The sequence below is a fragment of the Neltuma alba genome, unplaced genomic scaffold, assembly GCF_004799145.2.
Source record: "Neltuma alba isolate B1F8T4 unplaced genomic scaffold, ASM479914v2 tig00002811_pilon, whole genome shotgun sequence".
NCBI lineage: Eukaryota > Viridiplantae > Streptophyta > Magnoliopsida > Fabales > Fabaceae > Neltuma > Neltuma alba.
The window spans coordinates 815,098-833,108 of record NW_021633026.1 but is presented as its reverse complement, the minus strand read 5'-3'; the positions used below and the strand labels follow the sequence as shown (position 1 = coordinate 833,108).

General features: G+C 33.4%; 2 protein-coding genes across 7 annotated transcripts; one reads left to right on the top strand and one right to left on the bottom strand.

Annotated features, from left to right (window-relative positions):
* The first annotated feature begins 1,000 nt into the window (after positions 1-1,000).
* Positions 1,001-12,523, top strand: LOC114738504 (co-chaperone protein p23-1-like). Of its 5 annotated transcripts, XR_003739533.1 has the most exons (7): positions 1,001-1,108; positions 10,781-10,961; positions 11,042-11,195; positions 11,282-11,319; positions 11,812-11,866; positions 12,051-12,189; positions 12,277-12,523. XR_003739533.1 is itself a non-coding variant. In XM_028926583.1 (6 exons), exons 1-6 carry the CDS (start codon positions 1,083-1,085, stop codon positions 12,131-12,133), a joined length of 537 nt encoding a protein of 178 aa, XP_028782416.1. In that variant the 5' UTR covers positions 1,001-1,082; the 3' UTR covers positions 12,134-12,523. The 5 variants fall into 5 exon arrangements, 4 of the variants coding, with proteins under 4 accessions (XP_028782416.1, XP_028782430.1, XP_028782410.1 ...); XM_028926583.1 differs by having other exon boundaries at positions 12,051-12,523; XM_028926591.1 differs by lacking the exon at positions 1,001-1,108 and adding an exon at positions 9,853-9,977 and having other exon boundaries at positions 12,051-12,523.
* A 1,406-nt stretch (positions 12,524-13,929) lies between these two features.
* Positions 13,930-15,434, bottom strand: LOC114738533 (protein ZINC INDUCED FACILITATOR-LIKE 1-like). Of its 2 annotated transcripts, none has more exons than XM_028926606.1 (5): positions 15,346-15,434; positions 14,893-14,937; positions 14,688-14,776; positions 14,162-14,205; positions 13,930-14,054 (listed from the first exon to the last, which is right to left on the bottom strand). In XM_028926606.1, the coding sequence occupies exons 1-5, from the start codon at positions 15,409-15,411 to the stop codon at positions 13,948-13,950; spliced, it is 351 nt and encodes a 116-aa protein (XP_028782439.1). In that variant the 5' UTR covers positions 15,412-15,434; the 3' UTR covers positions 13,930-13,947. The 2 variants fall into 2 exon arrangements, with proteins under 2 accessions (XP_028782439.1, XP_028782442.1); XM_028926609.1 differs by having other exon boundaries at positions 14,893-14,941; positions 15,350-15,434.
* Positions 15,435-18,011: the final 2,577 nt, after the last annotated feature.

Sequence of the window (18,011 nt, the reverse complement as noted above, 5' to 3'; positions counted from 1 at the left end):
TATGTGTAAACGGTTCCTAAGGCTCTCCAGCTCTGGAACTAATAGTCTCGACACAGTGGTAGCTGATATCCATAATTTGTTATCTTTGTATCCTATTTACTACTTACCTCTGTAATCTTGTTCTTTTTACTGAATTTAAGTTGATTATCTTACCAAAAAAAAAAAGAATAAAATAAATGAAATCACACAATCTAGAATGAAATCACATACATACATGTTATCAATGGGGAGATATATATATATATATTTTACTGCTCATGGAGCATGAATGCGTATATTTGTTTGTTTTATGTTGGCGAAAATATGTTTGTTTCATAGAAAAAACAAAAACCCACATCAAACTAACCAAAAAAAAAACCTCTAGTTAAAATAATCAAAACCAAAATCATAAGTTTGCGCAGCTTTAATTTTTCCTCTTAACTATGAAGGGGACATTTTAGTCATTGAAAAATTGTTTCATAAAAAAAAAACAAAAACAGACATCAAACTAACCAAAAAAAAAAAATCTCTAGTTAAAATAATCAAAACCAAAAGCAGAAGTATACGTAGCTTTAATTCTCTTCTTAACTATAAAAAGGACATTTTAGTCATTGACAAATCTCTAATTAGGTTTTTTGCCTAACTACGGGTTTGTTGAAAGTGTAGGCCTGAATTTAGATTTTAGTATTTTGACAAGATCTAATTAATATTTTTCTTTATGAACAATCTTGATCTTTTATAGTCCTTTTTCCTTAAAAATTCAAGTCTAAAAATTACTTACGTCAAAAAATTAAACAAACAAAAAAGCAGTTGCCTAAATAAAAAATAAACAAGTTCTCCGGAAAATGAACACTTCGTTTATATCAATGCCCGGCTCTGCTTGCCTCTTTTAAAATCGAAACATTCTTTTTGGGTCGGGAAAAACTATTTACCCCTAAAATGTGATAATTAAAAGAAATTAATAATAAAAAAGTGGTCAGGATTCTGAATTTTCGTACGGTAGAACCAATCTGAAGAAAATTTTCGTCCTCCTATCACGACGAACGCCAAGTTCTCAATTGAAGTCTTGGTTGAAGGATCTGAACTTCTGAATCCAACTGAAGATGCCATTTTGCAGAGCTCCTTCGAGGTATGTCTTCTCCCAGTTTCCTTTGTTTTCTACCGCGTCTACGTCTCCCTTCCTTCTTTCTCTCCACTTCTGTTCCCATTCCAATCCCAGAAATCCTCAGAATATTGAAGAGGCTCTTTCTTCTTTTAATCGCTTGCTTCATTTACGCCCTCCACCCTCTATAATCCAAATTAATAAGATATTAGGATCCGTGGCAAAGTTGAAACATCATCGAACTGTTATCTCCCTTTTCGCACAAGCGGAGTCTAAGGGATTCACGCCTGATTGCGTTACGCTGAGCATCTTGATTAATTGTTACTGCCATTTGGGTCAAATGACTTTTGCTTTCTCTGCCTTAGGCAAGATTCTTAAGATGGGCTATCAGCCAAGTACGATTACTTTGAACACACTAATGAACGGCCTTTGCATCAATAATGACGTTGGAAAAGCCTTGGATTTTCATGATGATGTGATAGCAAAGGGTTTTCAGTTAAATGCAGTTAGCTACGGAACACTGATCAATGGACTATGCAAGATTGGGAAAACTAGAGCTGCGGTTAAGTTGCTCCAGAAAATGGCGAGAGGGCTGATTAAGCCTGATTTAGTCATGTATAATGCAATTGTTGATGGCTATTGCAGAGTGGGTCTCATATCTAAAGCCTGTGATTTATTTCATGAGATGATTAATCATGGAATATCTCCTGATGTTGTGACCTATAACTCTTTGATATATGGTCTTTGTGTCATGGATAAAGGGCCAGAAGCTGCAAGATTGTTTAATCAAATGAGACTCGAAGGCATCAACGCTGATGTTTGTACTTTTAATATATTGGTTGATGCATTTTGTAATGATGGAAGTGTCACCAAAGCTGAAGCCGTAGTTGCCATGATGTTGAAGAGCCGCAAAAGTGCTAATGTTGTAACTTATAACACTTTAATGAAAGGGTACTGTTTGATTAATAATGTTAGAGAGTCACGAACACTATTCAACAAGATGGTTAAGAGTGGTTTGACTCCTAGTATTATTAGTTATAACATTTTGATTAATGGACTTTGTAAAATCAAGATGGTGGATGAGGCCATGAATCTCTTTAAAGAAATGCGTTGCAAATGCTTTATTCCTGACATTTTCACTTACAATTCCCTTGTAGACGGTTTGTTCAAGTCAGGTAGAATCTCTGATGTGCAAGATATTATCTATGAGATGCATGATAGAGGTTGTGCCCCAAATATAGTATTTTATAGTACCTTGTTAGATGGATTGTGCAAAAGTCACCATCTTGACCAGGCAATTTCATTATTCAGGCAAATTGTTAACCAAGGAATTCAGCCTGATACTTACACATATACCATACTTATTGATGGTTTGTGCCAGGGTAACAAATTAAATGATGCACGACAGATTTTCCAACATCTTTTGGTTAGTGGTCATCCTTTGAATGTCCAAGCATATACTGCTATGATCAAAGGACTTTGTAAAGAGTGTTTGTATGACGAAGCGAAGGCTTTGCTTTATAAAATGCAAGAGAATGGATGCTCGCCTAATTTTGTAACTTTTGAAACACTCATTATACCTCTTTTGGAAAAAAGTGACAATGACGAGGCCAAGAATCTTGTTGGCGAAATTATTCACTGGAGGTCTAATGAAATGATAAAAGAAGGTTAGTCACTCTGCTCCAAATTTTATGTGATACTTGTGTTGATGGAAAAAGGTGACAAATGCACTGACTATATTTATTTTTTACTTCTGTTGTTTTGTTTTGTATTTTTGCTTGATATGAGTTTGATACAAAACACAGACTTGTTCCTATGGAGATAGAGAAGATTTAGGTGAGAATTGAACGTTGGAGAGGAGGGCATATGAAGAGTAAATCCTTCAGGTCTCATTAGATGGGCATAGTAAGGTTCCTAAAATGATGCCTATTTATTGTGGAGCATGAGTATATTACTTCCCTTGTTGCAGTGTTTGATATTGTAAAAGCATATTCTAGAGTTTATGTTTCTTAAGTAAATGATTTATCTTCCACTGTTTTTTTTTTTTTTTTGTTTCTAAGGCTCCCATGAAGATTGTTTCTGTGACTGTACCTGATGAAATTTATGAGCAAAGAAGCTATTATATTGGACGTGGGTTTTGTTATTGAGTCACGCATAACAATTGGCTGTAGAATTTTGTAAGTGGTTATTTGTAGTGGTGTCTATTCATTGATCACTTGATGAAGCACTGGCTGCTTTTGTTTTTGGCTTTGCTTGTTGGGATGAGAAAAAAGATCGATAATGGAATAATTAGAGATGAGGACATATTAAGAGAAATCCTATCATGTAAGGAAAATTATAAATAAAAAAAATATTGAATTTGATATAAATGAAATTTAATTATAAGTTATATAGTAGGATGTGAATATATTAGGATGTTTAGAGGATATTTAGATAAGCTCATGGTATTAAGATTTATTTTCATTAAGATTTTTACTTATAAGTAAAGTTTCTATGCTCCTTTGTAACTCACTTTTGTGATTTGATTAGAAGTTATTTATTTTTTCTCAGCTTCGCTATAATTGAACCTTTGAAAACTTAACTTGCAGAGTTTTTCATTTATTTAGTTCTTTACTTCCAAATATTCATATGTCATGTTTTTATTGGAGAACTTGACAACAAACAAAAATGCTGCAACTCAAATGAGGCTTTCTTCCTATCCTTCTTAGACTCCCGTCCCACAAGTCACACACTCATGTTGTGAAAATAGCAACAAAAAAAAAATCCATAATCAAACTAAACTATCAAACAGAAATAGAATGGGCTAAAAATCTAAGACCCAAATGTTTCATTTTGTGTTGAAAAACTAGTTAGTCGGTTTTTGTGAATCCAATTCATAGAAATTCCGTTTAGTAAAATGGAAGAATTATAAATTTTTAGAATAATAGATAGAAATATTACAAATAGAGCAATTGCAAAACCTATCAAAGGAATAGTTTCCCAATCAAGAACTATTTTACCATATTCCGAACTCAAAGATTTTAATAAATTCCCTGGTATTATTATTCTTCTTCTTCTCAATATCATCTGGATGAGAAGAAACCACTCTGCATGAAGGACAGGTTAAGAAGCCTCAACAGGCCATAGAAGAATTCTTTTGCACATCTTCCTCATCAAATCTAGCCTTCCAATCCCTTCCCCTCCCCACAAGGCAGACGCAACACACTAATGAAGCAGAATGGCTACTAATTTTGCACAGAATCAAGCAACATAGAGGCATTTCCTGTCATGCTTGGATTATTTGTCTAAACTTTGTCCTTAAATGCATCAGATTGTGGAATCTGAATCATTTTCTGTGCAAGGTAGAGCAGAGCTATGGTTGGCATGTATGTGGAAACGGTTTCTAAGGCTCTCCAGCTCTGGAACTAACAGTCTTGACAGTGGTAGCTGATATCCAAAATTTGTTATCTTTGTATCCTATTTACTACTTAACTCTGTAATCTTGTTCTTTTAACTTAATTTAAGTTGATTATCTTACCCCAAAAAAAAACAGTATAAAATAAGTGAAATTGCACAATCTAGAATGAAATTACATGCATACAAGTTATAAATGGGGAGGATACATATATATATATATATATATATATTACATTTATATATATTTTACTGCTCATGGAGAATGACTGCGTATATTTGTTTGTTTTATGTTGGCGAAAATATGTTTGTTTCATAAAACAAAAACAAAAACCTACACCAAACTGACAAAAAAAAAATCTCTAGTTAAAATAATCAAAACCAAAATCAGCAGTATACGTAGCTTTAATTTTTCCTCTTGACTATAATAAGAATATTTTAGTCATTGATAAATCTCTAATTATGATTTTTGCCTAACTATAGGTTTGTTGAAAGTGTAGGTTTGAATTTGAATTTTAGTATTTTGACAAGATTTAATTGATATTTTTCTTTATAAATAATCTTGATCTTTTATAGTCCTTTTTTCTTAAAAATTCAAGTTTAAAAATTACTTACCTAAAAAAAATAAACAAATAAAAAGGCAGTTGCCTAAATAAAAAATAAACAAGTTCTCCGGAAAATAAACACTTCGTTCATATCAATACCCGGCTCTGCTTGCCTCTTTTAAAATCGAAACAAAATAAGAATATTATTCAGAAATTAGTAATAAAAAAGTGATCAGGATTCTGAATTTTCGTCCAGCAGAACCAATCTGAAGAAAATTGTCGTCTTCCTAACGGGACGAACGCCAGGTTCTCAATTGAAGTCTTGGTTGAAGGATCTGAACTTCTGAATCCAACTGAAGATGTCATTTTGCAGAGCTCCTTCGCGGTATGTCTTCTCCCAGTTTCCTTTGTTCCCTAGGGCATCTACGTCTCCCTTCCTTCTTTCTCTCCACTTCTGTTCCCATTCCAATCCCGCAAATCCTCAGAATATCGAAGAGGCTCTCTCTTCTTTTAATCGCTTGCTTTATTTACGCCCTCCACCCTCTATAATACAAATTAATAAGATATTAGGATCTGTGGCAAAGTTGAAACATCATCGAACTGTTATCTCCCTTTTCGCACAAGCGGAGTCTCAGGGATTCACGCCGTCTGTGGTAACACTCAGCATTTTGATTAATTGTTACTGCCATTTGGGTCAAATGACTTTTGCTTTCTCTGCCTTAGGCAAGATTCTTAAGATGGGCTATCAGCCAAGTACGATTACTTTGACCACACTAATGAAGGGCTTTTGCATCAATAATGACGTTGGAAAAGCCTTGGATTTTCATGATGATGTGATAGCAAAGGGTTTTCAGTTAAATGCAGTTAGCTACGGAACACTGATCAATGGACTATGCAAGATTGGGAAAACTAGAGCTGCGGTTAAGTTGCTCCAGAAAATGGCGAGAGGGCTGATTAAGCCTGATTTAGTCATGTATAATGCAATTGTTGATGGCTTTTGCAGAGAAGGTCTCATATCTAAAGCCTGTGATTTATTTCATGAGATGATTAATCATGGAATATCTCCTGATGTTGTGACCTATAACTCTTTGATATATGGTTTTTGTGTCATGGATAAAGGGCCAGAAGCTGCAAGATTGTTTAATCAAATGAGACTTGAAGGCATCAACGCTGATGTTCGTACTTTTAATATATTGGTTGATGCATTTTGTAATGATGGAAGTGTCACCAAAGCTGAAGCCGTAGTTGCCATGATGTTGAAGAGCCGCAAAAGTGCTGATGTTGTAACTTATAACACTTTAATGAAAGGGTACTCTTTGATTAATAATGTTAGAGAGTCACAAACACTATTCAACAAGATGGTCAAGAGTGGTTTGACTCCTAGTATTTTTAGTTATAACATTTTGATTAATGGACTTTGTAAAATCAAGATGGTGGATGAGGCCATGAATCTCTTTAAAGAAATGCGCTGTAAATGCTTTATTCCTGACATTTTCACTTACAATTCCCTTGTAGACGGTTTGTTCAAGTCAGGTAGAATCTCTGATGTGCAAGATATTATCTATGAGATGCATGATAGAGGTTGTGCCCCAAATATAGTATTTTATAGTACCTTGTTAGATGGATTGTGCAAAAGTCACCATCTTGACCAGGCAATTTCATTATTCAGGCAAATTGTTAACCAAGGAATTCAGCCTGATATTTACACATATACCATACTTATTGATGGTTTGTGCCAGGGTAACAAATTAAATGATGCACGACAGATTTTCCAACATCTTTTGGTTAGTGGTCATCCTTTGAATGTCCAAGCATATACTGCTATGATCAAAGGACTTTGTAAAGAGTGTTTGTATGACGAAGCGAAGGCTTTGCTTTATAAAATGCAAGAGAATGGATGCTCGCCTGATTTTGTAACTTTTGAAACACTCATTATACCTCTTTTGGAAAAAAGTGACAATGACGAGGCCAAGAATCTTGTTGGCGAAATTATTCACTGGAGGTCTAATGAAATGATAAAAGAAGGTTAGTCACTCTGCTCCAAATTTTATGTGATACTTGTGTTGATGGAAAAAGGTGACAAATGCACTGACTATATTTATTTTTTACTTCTGTTGTTTTGTTTTGTATTTTTGGCTTGATATGAGTTTGATACAAAACACAGACTTGTTCCTATGGAGATAGAGAAGATTTAGGTGAGAATTGAACGTTGGAGAGGAGGGCATAGGAAGAGTAAATCCTTCAGGTTTCATTAGATGGGCATAGTAAGGTTCCTAAAATGATGCCTATTTATTGTGGAGCATGAGTATATTACTTCCCCTGTTGCAGTGTTTGATATTGTAAAAGCATATTCTAGAGTTTATGTTTCTTGAGTAAAATGGAGATTGTTTCTGTGCCTGTACCTGATGAAATTTATGAGCAAAGACGCTATTATATTGGACGTGGGTTTTGTTATTGAGTCACGCATAACAATTGGCTGTAGAATTTTGTAAGTGGTTATTTGTAGTGGTGTCTATTCATTGATCACTTGATGAAGCACTGGCTGCTTTTGTTTTTGGCTTTGCTTGTTGGGATGAGAAAAAAGATCGATAATGGAATAATTAGAGATGAGGACATATTAAGAGAAATCCTATCATGTAAGGAAAATTATAAATAAAAAAAAATATTGAATTTGATATAAATGAAATTTAATTATAAGTTATATAGTAGGATGTGAATATATTAGGATGTTTAGAGGATATTTAGATAAGCTCATGGTATTAAGATTTATTTTCATTAAGATTTTTACTTATAAGTAAAGTTTCTATGCTCCTTTGTAACTCACTTTTGTGATTTGATTAGAAGTTATTTAGTTTCTCTCAGCTTCACTATAATTGAACCTTTGAAAACTTAACTTGCAGAGTTTTTCATTTATTTAGTTCTTTACTTCCAAATATTCATATGTCATGTTTTTATTGGAGAACTTGACAACAAACAAAAATGCTGCAACTCAAATGAGGCTTTCTTCCTATCCTTCTTAGAATCCCGTCCCACAAGTCACACTCATGTTGTGAAAATAGCAACAACAAAAAAAATCCATAATCAAACTAAACTATCAAACAGAAATAGAATGGGCTAAAAATCTAAGACCCAAATGTTTCATTTTGTATTGAAAAACTAGTTAGTCGGTTTTTGTGAATCCAATTCATAGAAATTCCGTCTAGTAAAATGGAAGAATTATAAATTTTTAGAATAATAGATAGAAATATTACAAATAGAGCAATTGCAAAACCTATCAAAGGAATAGTTTCCCAATCAATAACTATTTTACCATATTCCGAATTCAAAGATTTTAATAAATTCCCTGTAATAATTCGTTTCGGATCAGATCTAAATTGGTTCTAGTGGAGAAGAAAAAAAGGGGTTAAATTAAAAATCTTTTCTGGAGCAAGAAAATTATATTCTTTGGTTTGATTCTTGCGCTAGAGTAGAATCATGGTGACTTAGAGAAATGTTTTTGTGATCAGTTTATTATAAAATTGACATCTTATCTTACATTAATATTATGTGTTGAATGAAATTTGGGTCTCAGGTTGGCAATCTCCTTCTTAAAGACCAAATTATCTGAGTAGATTTAGTGTCATTGATTTTATATATTACTGGATTTTGTATAGTTAGTTATTTGAAGATTCATACAATGTCGGATATTGAAAATACATATATCAAATATGTGAATTTATATAGAAAAATAGAATAAAAAATAAAATTGCCCCATTTGAAATGAAATTAGACTATACGTGTTATAAATAGTCATGACATTTTTCATAATCCCTTTTTCATGATCAAGATTCAATTTCAAACATTGCTGAAGTGAAATAGAGAAATGGAAGAAGGCATTTGCCCCAGTTAAAGAAAGTGAGAGAATGTGGTGCGTTAGTAGATATGAGAGAGAGAGACTAAATATAATGAGCTAGATGAATTTTATAAAATGTTATGAATTACTCATTCGGTCCTAAATATAAGACTCTTATATTAATATAAGACCCTTATACATACTAGTATAAGAGTCTTATATTTAGAATCGGAGGAGTATTATTATATTTTCCTTGAAACCTAAAAAATGGACTTTCCTTTAGCTCAAAAGAACAATGGACTTGCTAATTTATTCATTTAGACGCAAGAATTGAAATAGGTTGCGAAAACAAATGGTTTTTTGGGCAACTAAAACGAAACTTTTGGATCATGGACAAAAACTAATTAATCTTGATCAATACATCAATCAATGTCAATGTACATAATAAAATTTATAACAAAGTATATTATTTTTTGGCCATGAAAATATTATCAATAAATCATACTATTTTATAATTTCATACAATACGTTTTAAAAAACATCATCCATCGATAACATCCCACATCCCGGTACGTTATAATAATGTACCCATCCTTTTTATGATATAAATAACTGAATTATATCCTTGAAAATTCATAAAATCATAACTTTTCTTTTAAACACAACAATGAAGGGAAAGTGAGTCAGTTGATAACTAATATAATGAGACTAACCGATACTTAATGAGGATAAGAATAAAAAATATAATAAAAATTTTAAATAGATTATTAACATTTCTTCAACTTGTAACTTTTTTGGGAGAAATTTATATATAAGACCTGAAGAATTAATTAATTACAGGCGTAGAACAAGAACAATAGTCGGGACAATTCTAGTAGGGGTAGTAACGACAATTGACCACCTGCGTTTATTATGGCAATAGGAGTGGCCTTTTCCCTCTCGGAAAGAAAATAAACGCTTCTTGCATTTTCTGGAACACTCGAGGACCTTCATTGGCTGATCCCCACTTCGTAATTTATCCTTCGACACATTATTTCTTGTTGTCTTGTGATAAAAGCTTTGGTCTTTCTTCTTCTTGCTCATCTTCGCTGCTTTCACGCCCACATTTACATCCTCAAAAGATGAGGTTAGCATGCAAATCCCAGTACCAGCATTGCTTGCTTGCTTGCTTCCATATCTTCCTTTACTTTTTCCATTTTGTCTTTGACATGAGTGATGGTAATTCTGCTAATGCCAAGAACAAAACGGCATTTTTATTCATTTGTTTATTTGCATATTTATATATGAATGCTCGTGGTCAATCTGATTCATAGGTATGGGAGTCTGATTCTTATTCCCTAGTTTCCAGTATTTGCTTGTTCACATGCACTATAGTGGGTACATTTTTTTTGGGAAGCAAAAGGAAAAAGATGTCTGTTACTGGCATCCTTTTCATTTCGCTGCGTTAGAAATTCATTTGAGACTTTTGTTTTCCGGTTCCTTTCATATCAAGTTTGGCATTGGGGCCTATTCCATGCAGTCTAGTGGCTAATAACTCTCAGTTATTGGGTTCCCTCTGATTGTAGGCAATGATATTATAAATACATTGTTTCCGTAGGAAGATTTAGATCAGAAGCATAATAGGCACACTTTTTGACTTGGTCCTTGAGATATTACACGTTTATTTCCATTTATGATCTATGATTATTGTGATCTATCTAGCTTTGATGCAGTTGGTCTTTTTGTCTTTGTTTTATTGTATCAACAATTGAATGCTGAGGAACTAAACTATAATCATGGGTGTTGGTGGGAGCTTGAAACTTGTTTGAAATCTAGAGAATGAGGGCCTTGTCAGTGTTTCTAATTAATTTTTGTGGTCGAACCTCCATTAATCCAGAGTTAAATTTTAACCTACATCCTGCTAATTGATGAATATTCTTTCTTTTATAGCCGACACCCGATTGTGAAGTGGGCTCAGAGATCAGACAAGGTGTATGTGACTGTTGATTTGCCTGATGCTAAAGACGTAAAGCTCAAGCTGGAACCAGATGGAAGATTTAATTTCTCTGCACACAAAGACGAAATTCCCTATGAAGTTGACCTGGATCTATTTGATAAGGTCAATGTTGAGGTACAAATGATCAATTCTCCAGAGTACTTCAGAATTTGACCCCTTTTAGCTACAAATTGATGGTTGATGGCATTTTGCAGGAGAGCAAATACAATATTGGTGTAAGAAACATAGTTTATGTTATAAAGAAAGCAGAGAAGGAATGGTGGGATAGGTTGATCAAGCAGGAAGGAAAGCCTCCTGTGTTCGTCAAAGTTGATTGGGATAAATGGGTTGATGAAGAAGAAGAAAACGGTAGGCATTGTAATTATGACTTTGTGTTAATTTATTGTTGTGTTACATGTGGTTCAGTATAGTGATATAGTTCCTTGAATTTACAGAGAGAGCAGGAATGGACTTTGATGACATGGATTTCTCGGTAAGTTCAAAGTTTTCTAACACAGGGAACAAGTTGTAAATAATTTCATTAACTTAAGCTATGAACAAGTCCAGTGATTTTGGGGACAATGTGCAATAAGACTACTGCCAAATGGAAGGTTGACTTTTAGGTGGTTATACTGTTCTATTGAATGTATGTTTTCTTGTGGAGGGTCATTTTGCTGTAACCCCAAATGTTATTAGCCCTGTAAGAGTACAATGGAGGATCAGTTATGTACTTTAAAGTAGCTTTATGTGGGACAAGGACCTTTGCGAAGGCTAGTTAGTGTTCTCAGGATATGTTAACCGGGAATCCAAACAAGAGCTTGGTTTAAATTTTAGAATATAAGTCAAGAGGCCTCTTAACTTTGCTTGATAATGGCTACATCATCTGAGTTTTATGTGGGATGTTAATAGCTTTGGAAAGTTGTGTGTTTTTAGTCTTTCCAAAACTCCTTTTGAATTTGTTGCTAACTGAAAGCATATTGTGCAGAAATTAGACATGGGTGGGGATGATTTTGATATGGATGATTCCAAGGAAGAGGAAGGTTAGAGCTTTTGTGAACTTTCTACATAACTTGTGAAGGAAATTTTCTGCCAAAACTTTTTAAATTTCCATGGGGGGCTGAGTTACCTAGTGACTTACCATGCCTGCTTGTTGTAGAAGAACTTGTTAAGATATGGTTTTTGTAATTCTTAACATTGGAGTACTTTCTGATTCACACTGTACAGAAGAAATCGAAACGAAAGAAGAGGACAGGCAGAAAGAGGCAGGAGAAACGGCTGCACCGGTGGCTGAGGAAGCTAAGGCTTGACTGCCTTGGAAAGACAGAAAGTTGAGACTCTTATCGTTGACAAGAGCTGTGTGAAAGTGAGGTTTTCTAAACTCAAAATTGCTGAAATTGTGTGCCGTTTTCTTAGGTCTGGGCATTCTCAAATTGTGTCTTGTCTTAGTTAGGTACAGGCATTTTCGCATCAGCTTGTATGCTATGCCTTCCGAAGCAGGTCCTAACATTAAGGACCCGTTCTGTTTAAAAAAACACTTTCTAGGGTCATGATATTATGATATATCTTGTTTAGCCTGTAAACTCTTCTCTCTGTTTTTTTTTTTAAACTGGGAAATTTGTATTAAGTTTGCAGCCTTTTGGAAACAAACATCATGTTGTGGTGAATGGACTCAACGAATTCCCCATCTATGAAAAATGAAAAGGCAAAAAAAAAAAAAAAAAAAGGTTGATTCAAACTGAGCTTATTATAAAGTTGAAGATGAAGAATTGAAAAATGGAAAAGAAGCTTTATTGCCCGAAATATTTGAGTTTTTCAGGTGTTCAGTAATTTATGTATGAGCTTGCCTATGACAAATATGAAAATACTTGATGCTGTACCTAAAAAAATTTAGATTGTTGCTCGATCTGCAAATCTCTATCTTTTGGAGTATTATTTTGGGAGGAGTTTTTCTTTTTCTTGCTTGGGAGCATGACAAAAAGCCCCTAGAAATTAATAAATTTCAAATTTGGCTTATTTTTTTTATACTTCGACAGATTTTGATTGAAAAGGCGAATTTATTTATTATGATATCAAAAAAGAGAAATATAACAAAATGTCCGTATAAAATGATGCGAAAATAATCATACTCTTAGTAACTTCAATGTTGACTGTTTCAATAAAAAATTTGATGAAAAAATGCTGATATAGCTTCCCATGTGGAATAATACCCTAACTGAAAATAGCAACAACAAAAAAAATATTTGCCTTTGCACCATTATCCAACCAAGCTGCCTTGTTTGTTCAAGTCCCGATCATTTTGGGACGGGATGGGAGGGGAAAAAAAAAATTTGTGAAACAGGACAAGAAAAACAGAAACCCCAAAATCTTGTCCACTAAATTTTCAAAAGCCCAAACTTATCGATATTTATTTTTTTATTGCAAAGCCTGCCCAGCATTAATGTTAGCCCCCAAAAAAAGAAGAATAAATGTTAAGCACTTTTCAATATAGGCCCAATCCAAAAACTAAATTTTTTTCTCAAAAAAAAGACAGGACATCCCGAGATATGAGACAAAATTCCCCTCCTGTTATTGTTCATCAGGATAGGACAGGGATGTGGTCACATGAACATCCTGAATTATTGATCTCATCTAAATCAAACTCAAGTAATCATTCATAGTCTATATCACAAAGTACAAGCCTTTGAAAATGATGAGAAAGTGTCTATTTAATAAAAAAAAAATCTAGATGTTTCGAATCACAAATCGAATCAATCAGAAGAACATGGATGACTTCAAAAATTTGATTCAATATAATGAGTTTCATTAATGCAATGACCAAGTCGGTTCAATCATAAACATCCATCAGCTAGCGCCAAAATACATACATAGACGATACATTGGATTCATCACAAATGTTACCGACTCACCACGATTTCACTGCTACACAGGAAAGCATATGGCTCTTGCTCTTTCCATTCCCCTCTGGCTAGGTTTCTTTCTCCATTCCTCTGAGAGGGGCCTCAGAAGGCACGAGAGCAGAGAGACAATATATTGAATCATGTTAATTAGCCAGCAACATCACCTTCAGAAAAATCATCTCAAGGCTGATGGCTGCTTTATCACTACATGCTTAAGCAACATGTTATTGATGTGATGGGGTTTTCTTCTTCTCAGCCAGGAATGGTTTGAACATCATGAGCAGTCCCAGTGCTTCTACTAGGTTCAGCACAAAAAACACTAAATGTGTACTTGCAGTTCAATGCCCATCACTTAGTGAGCTTCTAGAATTGCAACTGCTGAGCTACTGAGATGCAACAGTACATGAAGCAGAATGCATAACAAAAAGATTAGCTGACCTGGAAGGAAGGAAGCATTTAATCGCTTCTGCGACCAGGATAATCTGCGTCGACCAACATCATAATTAGTAAACCGCAGATAGGTTTCAAAGTATTACATGTTATAGAAAATGCATGCTAAGCAGTGCGCTCATGTTAGGAAGCATATTATATAGACTAGAACATAAACTTGCATGGATAGCCTTTACAGGTGGGATGTGTATTAGTTCTTTAGACTAAGGCCCACAACACAAGTACATCAGTTTTGGAGAACACATGACAACCTCAAATTAAACGAGACTTTGTTCTACGTTTCCTTCAAAGAACAGAAGGGTAGTTTGTTATACTTTAGATGTTTGTGCGCTAAAGTCATCGTTAGGCCCTTGATGGAAGATTTGAAATGCACTTTCTCCTTTTCATTAGAGCACTTAAAAGTCTCCAAGGAATTGCTCCTTTTATATCTCTAAGCAATTTTTGGTTTTTTTTTTGGGTTAAAAAATGATATTCCAAAATGGAAACATGAAAAAAGAATCAAATGTGCACTTACATTGCACCACCTCCAGCAGGGCCAACTGCTTTGAAAAGTGACATAGCAATCATGACAATACCATTAGCTGCTCCCCTTTGGTGTTGTTCTTGTTTGTCCCAATCAACATGCCATGTTAACCCAACCCAATCATGATAACCTCAAACTACTGTAAGGAAAGAGAAAAGTAAAATGAAACAATGAACTGAACTTAAAAAGAATTTACCACTGCTCTGTTTTCCAAAAGGAATAAACCCGCATCAATTATTGTCAGGCAAAGAAAGATTCACAAACAGGAAGATCATTATGTAGATATACACTTCGTGAAGGAAATAATTAATTGTCTTATGAAGGGTGAGCACTTGAAAAAGGGAGTTGTGTCCTGGTCAGACTGTTAGACACTTGTATTAGACACTGTATGATATTATATAGTACTTTAAATTATATATGAGCAACTAGAATTTACTATGTCTCCATATTTGTGTTAATGTTCATGCAACCTACATTTCAACAAGGAAATTCAGCAAATTGCGTTTACTTTTGTTAGAAAAGCATTACCATCCATATATAATAGATTGAATGATCCCTAAAAAAAAATGTTATACCAGTCATTTTACTTCAACTTAATCCCTCAATGTTACCATTGTGGTTGGTAAAATCAAGAAACAAATGCACTTACTGGAAAACATAACATAAAGACAGAAGCAATAGTTATCAGCAGGTGCAGTGCGAAGCCAGACAACATCGCTATGAAAGGGTAACTTTACAAGAGAGGTATGGATAAACCCTGCACACGGTATCCAAATAATGGTACAGATTTAAAAACAACTGATCGTGAAAATACTGAATCATAATAATTATAGCATGAAAGTGAAAGCTAACCGCTGCAATGCGAGCAAGATTAATAGGTCCAAATGCTTTCTCCAAAGGTGGATAAAGGAAGATTTGGCTGAGTAAAAGAGCAAATCCTAACCAGAGCGAAGTTCAGAGCTAATCAGCATAATCTCCTTTCACTGTTGTGGTTGATCATTTTTTAAGTAATGTGCTGAAACTATTATTGGTTTGATAATAAAAAGCAATATGAAACCTAATAAAATCACGCACAACGTTTTGATGAATTATTAGTATTTGATTAATGATGTTGATGAGGACGCTAAATTAAAAAAACTGAAAGTAAGTTCAACAATTCTAGAATTAATTGGCCTAAAGCTAATTAAAGTAAAGTGAAAAAATTATAGAATATTATTTTCAGGGCTTTGAAATTCTATGGTATTAGAATGTTATTTCAATCTAGAACATTCTCTCTGATAGCATAAAGGTAACACCTAACTTTTTAAGAATATTATAGAATATTCTGTAAGAGAATAAAACTTAAAGGCATCGACCCTAACGTCCACACATACACCGTTGTGGTTGATGCCTTTTATAAGGAATGTGCTGAAACTGTTATTGGTTTAATAATAAAAAGCAATATGAAGCCTAATAAAATTACGCACAGTGTTTTGATGAATTATTAATATTTGATCGATGATGTTGATGATGACGCTAAATTAAAAAAACTGAAAGTAAGTTCGACAATTCTAGAATTAATTGGCCTAAAGCTAATCAAAGTAAAGTGAAAAAATTATAGAATATTATTTTCAGGGCTTTGAAATTCTATGGTATTAGAATGTTATTTCAATCTAGAACATTCTCTCTGATAGCATAAAGGTAACACCTAATTTTTTAAGAATATTATAGAATATTCTGTAAGAGAATAAAACTTAAAGGCATCGACCCTAACGTCCACACATACACCGTTGTGGTTGATGCCTTTTATAAGGAATGTGCTAAAACTGTTATTGGTTTAATAATAAAAAGCAATATGAAGCCTAATAAAATTACGCACAGTGTTTTGATGAATTATTAGTATTTGATCGATGATGTTGATGATGACGCTAAATTAAAAAAACTGAAAGTAAGTTCGACAATTCTAGAATTAATTGGCCTAAAGATAATTAAAGTAAAATGAAAAAAATTATAGAATATTATTTTCAGGGCTTTGAAATTCTATGGTATCAGAGTATTAGTTCAATCTAGAACATTCCCTCTGATAGCATAATGGTAACACCTAATTTTTTTAGAATATTATAAAATATTCTGTAAGAGAATAAAACTTAAAGGCATCGACCCTAACGTCCACACATACACCGTTGTGGTTGATGCCTTTTATAAGGAATGTGCTGAAATTATTATTGGTTTGATAATAAAAAGCAATATGAAGTCTAATAAAATTACGCACAACGTTTTGATAAATTATTAGTATTTGATCGATGATGTTGATGATGACGCTAAATTAAAAAAACTGAAAGTAAGTTCAACAATTCTAGAATTAATTGGCCTAAAGCTAATTAAATTAAAGTGAAAAAAATTATAGAATATTATTTTCAGGGCTTTGAAATTTATGGTATCAGAATATTATTTCAATCTAGAACATTCTCTCTGATAGCATAAAGGTAACACCTAATTTTTTAAGAATATTATAGAATATTCTGTAAGAGAATAAAACTTAAAGGCATCGACCCTAACGTCCACACATACACCGTTGTGGTTGATGCCTTTTATAAGGAATGTGCTAAAACTGTTATTGGTTTAATAATAAAAAGCAATATGAAACCTAATAAAATCACGCACAATGTTTTGATGAATTATTAGTATTTGATTAATGATGTTGATGAGGACGCTAAATTAAAAAAACTGAAAGTAAGTTCCACAATTCTAGAATTAATTGGCCTAAAGCTAATTAAAGTAAAGTGAAAAAATTATAGAATATTATTTTCAGGGCTTTGAAATTCTATGGTATTAGAATGTTATTTCAATCTAGAACATTCTCTCTGATAGCATAAAGGTAACACCTAACTTTTTAAGAATATTATAGAATATTCTGTAAGAGAATAAAACTTAAAGGCATCGACCCTAACGACCACACATACACCGTTGTGGTTGATGCCTTTTATAAGGAATGTGCTGAAACTGTTATTGGTTTAATAATAAAAAGCAATATGAAGCCTAATAAAATTACGCACAGTGTTTTGATGAATTATTAATATTTGATCGATGATGTTGATGATGACGCTAAATTAAAAAAACTGAAAGTAAGTTCGACAATTCTAGAATTAATTGGCCTAAAGCTAATCAAAGTAAAATGAAAAAAATTATAGAATATTATTTTCAAGGCTTTGAAATTCTATTGTATCAGAGTCTTAGTTCAATCTAGAACATTCCCTCTGATAGCATAATGATAACACCTAATTTTTTTAGAATATTATAGAATATTCTGTAAGAGAATAAAACTTAAAGGCATCG